A 4,346-nucleotide genomic window follows, 5' to 3' on the forward strand; every position below is an offset into this window, starting at 1 on the left:
GTATTACGTTTACATATATATATACGCACATATATCAATATATATATCATACATGCATATACGTATTCTATATATACATATAATTATAATTCTATACTCTGCAAATATATACATATGTATTTTCATATATATACAAAGTGAGTTGTACTTGACTTTTTCTCAAGTGAATAGAACTGGTTAGTTTTTTCCTTTACTCTTTGAGGGTCCGGTTTTTTCATCCAAAACAAAACCCGACTTCTCTCAATTTCAACTATCTGTGAAAAATTAAAATTGACGCACAATGCCTCCTGTTTTCTGAGATGCATGTTTTCCTCAAATTTACTCGATTAATAAACCTAGCTACTTTCCTCTTTGCTTCAACAACTCGAGCCTTGGACTCAAGATACAGTGATGAACCAATGGTATAAGCACACAGAGGACGGCAAAGAGTCCACTATCATCATATATGATATATGCGATGAGAATCCAAGCACATGTGGTGAATCATAAATGGACAACACTCATTAGACGAAACAGCAGCTAGCAACCTTTCTCACATTGCTTGCTTGTGTATCTGTTCACTGAGAGACTTGACGGGCAACCATCAATCGTCTCACGCTGGCTCAGATTCTTGTCAGTTGAGGCAACCTCAAGAAGGCTGTCAGTCTGTTTCTTACCTTTGGTCTTTTGTTGATCCTCACTTTCTGCATCTTCATTGGAAGAGTGTTTTTCCAGGGAGTTGAGTCCCATGGTGCTTAAAGTGATCCCTTTTTTCATTTCTAGAAGCAAAATATTAACGTTATCAGAAGCTTCCAGATGATCATTTCTATCAGTAGCATCGCTTGTCCCCTGCAGTTCCACTAAAGCCATTAAAGCCATAAACTCGTTGTTGTCAACTCTTCCCTCTTGGTTGTTGTTAGAAAGGTCAAAGCACTTTTCTATCTGTGTAATATGCTCATTGTCATTGTCTACAGTGGCATCTGCCGCATCCAGCTTGGACTCAGTTTTTGCACATAAATTTTCGTCAACCAGAGAGGTACCTCGTTTCACTTCATCATTTTCTTCTAAGCTGTCTGGTACTGTAACATTGCATCTATTTGATTTACAGCATGAAGAGTCATTCTCCTTTCCCAATATTGGCCGCTGTTGCTCCAGTGTAACTTGGCCACTGTTGTTGCCATCGATTCTCATTGTTTCTTGTCTGTTACTGGGAAATATGCCAGTACACGTCTCACAGGAAGCCCCTCTCAGCTGATCAGACATAAAAAAAAAAAGTAAAAAAAATGACCTTCAAGGGAGAATTCCTTTTGTCCTCCAAGTAAACTTCAAGTAATAAAACATGCCTATACCAGTTCCAAAGCGCATTTCGGCAGGGAAATCCTTTTGTTTTCAATGAAAGGTAGAAGATTCCACTTTGATAGTTCTGGTGCCCCTGACTTCAGATCTGACAAGGGTGTCTGGGGAAGAACAGTTTCTAGCAATCTTAATAGACAGAAGAAAATGCATAAGGCCAATATTGTCAAAACACTGACTTAAAATGCAGGAAAACTTTTACCTCATCCAAGATACACTGGAGAACATATTCACAGCTCTCAGACAAATTGAACTCAATCTTTGACTCGACACCAGAGGCAACATTGCTATCCTGTGCAGTAGTAGGATCAAACAAATAAGCCAAGCATCTGAAAGCCACCATCTCCTTCGTATGTTCACCCATGTAATCAGGAACATTAGGACTCATTTCAAAGACATCTGCAAGAAACCCAAAAACAGAAACGGAGAAATCTCTGAAGCCTGAAATTTAAATCCGGAAGCTCATTTGAAGGGGTAGAAGAAAGCAACAACCTAACTGGTCTAAAATATTATTACCGTGCAACATCCATAGCTCTTTTTTGAATTTTGCCAAGTACTCAATCATCCAAACCCAGATATCAATATCTAAATCCCCAGTCACAACACGATCGGTCAACCTATCCAAGTAAGGTAATCTTCCAGGATCATCGGAAGATGCATCATCATGTTCTCTGACCTCTGTGCTGAAAGTAGAAGTATCGCCAACTGAAAGATCGATTGTGTAATTGCTGTGTGTAGGCATGTCGCCGGAAGGAGTCTCCATCACTGAAATATAGCCGGCAGTTACTTCGCCGATCAAACGCCTACTCAACAGGTAACGTGATTAAACATTCAACACATAAACAGATTGACATATACTGGAAAAAGAAACCTGATCACGAAAAAATCACATTATGCAATTTAAACAACGAGTAAAACCCTAGCCACTGAAGAAGGTTATCAGTCATCAAGCAAACGTGAAAAATGAAAAAACGGCTATAATATGATCAACGTGGAAAAAAAATGGAGACCTATACCTAGATTCAGTATCTCCTTCCGAAAATGCTCACACTCTTATCAGTCTATTTGCCAAACGGTGAGGAAATTTTCACACATTGAACACGGCGAAACTGACGCAGAATATCGTCATTCAAGTGAGACGAGCAGTTTCCAATAAGGTAGAACATTTTCCCGAGAACCAAACAGAAAAATGAAAATTCTGTAGAATCTAATACCTCGGTGAAGCAGCAAAGTTTCAAAAGTTTATCTGAAGTTGAAGTGAAACCGCCAACTTGGAGCAAAATCGCCCAGTGTACACAGGAAGAAGCTTCCTGAGGAAGAATCCCGTCAAGCCCAAATTACAAGAGGCTTCTTTTGGGCCATCAGAAAGATTAAATGTGCTTAATATACATAGCCCATATGGCCAACCCAAAACCCTAACTCTAAGATTCATAATTGGTAAAATAAACATATAAATATCTAAATTTTTACAAAATTCTCATATAAATATCTAAATTATAAAATTTCTATATAAATATTTAAACTTTTCTAAAATCTTTCATAAATACCTAGACTTCTGAAAAACACCCAAATAAACCCAAATTTCGTTAATGACATCACCTATTTTTATTTGAAACATACCTAAAATTTGTATTTATTTGGAAAAATTTTCAAAAGTCTAGGTATTTATATAGGATTTTTAAAAGTTTCAGGTATTATATGAAAATTTTATAGTTCAGGTATTTATGTGGATTTTTCATAAAAGTTTAGGTATTTATATGTTATTTTCCCTTCATGATTTGCTAGTTTTATATTTTAGTCTAATCATTTAAATAATAACGAAATCAATATAATACTACATAGGTAATTAATAAATATCATAAAAAATACAAATAATAATAAGACTAATAAATATGATAACTTATTATTATTATTATTATTATTATTATTATTATTATTATTATTATTATTATTATTATTATTATTATTATTATTATTATTATTATTATTATTATTATTATTATTAAGTATTTTGGCATCTCGTGATTTAATCTTGACCAGTAGTGCAAAGCATCTTCTTTGGAGCCCAAAAAAGCATATCGCGGTCTATAAAGATTAGTATCTGGTTTAATTAATCGGATGTTCGTACGATTTATGTGTTTTTCTCACGCAAGATTGAGGAATATTAAAATTCCAATTAAGAAATTGACTTCACTTTAAACAAAATAGAAAACGATTTTATTGTACACTTATGCATATAGTTGGACCACTAAATTAATATTATTTCTGATATTAACCTTAATTAATTAACCTATCGCATTAGGTTGGAATATTAATATTTAATCAAGATTCTGCCTATCAGCCTAGAATTTTCTTTATTTAAAAAATATAATTTAAATGTTAAGAGAGAGTGGGGAGATCTGATTCGAAAATGATATTAAAATCAAAATTTATTTTCCTACTAATAACATTTTGTTTTTTCCAACCTAAAAGTTAATAACAAACAATAACGTATTTATGTCACTTCCAAGAGGTCTCTGCAGGTACAATTTTTCATATAAGGCGGGGAAGAGGGCCATAATTAATTACATGATTAAAATTTGATTACGGATCCATGAGATTAATTGTATCAAATGTTCAGTGAACCTTTTAATTATAAAAAAAAAATACGAATGCATGTTTTATCCCACGTTATGCTATCGATTGATCGTTATGGTTTAATTAAGTCTTTTTCTTAATTCCAAAATATTTACATTCAAACACCAAGGATTAGTCTAAATAAATATACAAAATTCCTTATACATATATACGTGTGTGTATATATATATATATATTAATGATTAGGTTGAAATAAGGGGGAAAGGTGAAATACTATATCTTGGTAATAACAAGGAAATGAATTATGGTAATAAAATATAGTCTAGCTTTTACTAATCTTATTATTGTTAATGCGTGCTTGTTATATTTTATAACCACCATTTGATACGTGCATGGCCTATATAAGGAGCCCTAGAGACTCTCTCTCTCAGCAAACC

General features: G+C 33.6%; 1 protein-coding gene across 5 annotated transcripts; it reads right to left on the bottom strand.

Annotated features, from left to right (window-relative positions):
* Window positions 1-252: 252 nt before the first annotated feature.
* On the bottom strand, window positions 253-2,608 carry LOC104821902. Of its 5 annotated transcripts, XM_010552918.1 has the most exons (6): window positions 2,349-2,528; window positions 1,849-2,135; window positions 1,535-1,731; window positions 1,329-1,436; window positions 1,020-1,230; window positions 808-921 (listed from the first exon to the last, which is right to left on the bottom strand). In XM_010552918.1, the coding sequence occupies exons 2-6, from the start codon at window positions 2,093-2,095 to the stop codon at window positions 905-907; spliced, it is 780 nt and encodes a 259-aa protein (XP_010551220.1). In that variant the 5' UTR covers window positions 2,096-2,135; window positions 2,349-2,528; the 3' UTR covers window positions 808-904. The 5 variants fall into 5 exon arrangements, with proteins under 5 accessions (XP_010551217.1, XP_010551219.1, XP_010551218.1 ...); XM_010552915.1 differs by lacking the exon at window positions 2,349-2,528 and adding an exon at window positions 2,547-2,608 and having other exon boundaries at window positions 253-1,230; XM_010552917.1 differs by lacking the exon at window positions 2,349-2,528 and adding an exon at window positions 2,547-2,597 and having other exon boundaries at window positions 253-1,230; window positions 1,849-2,097.
* Window positions 2,609-4,346: the final 1,738 nt, after the last annotated feature.

The sequence above is a fragment of the Tarenaya hassleriana genome, unplaced genomic scaffold (genome assembly GCF_000463585.1).
Source record: "Tarenaya hassleriana unplaced genomic scaffold, ASM46358v1 Cleome35, whole genome shotgun sequence".
NCBI classification, from domain to species: domain Eukaryota; kingdom Viridiplantae; phylum Streptophyta; class Magnoliopsida; order Brassicales; family Cleomaceae; genus Tarenaya; species Tarenaya hassleriana.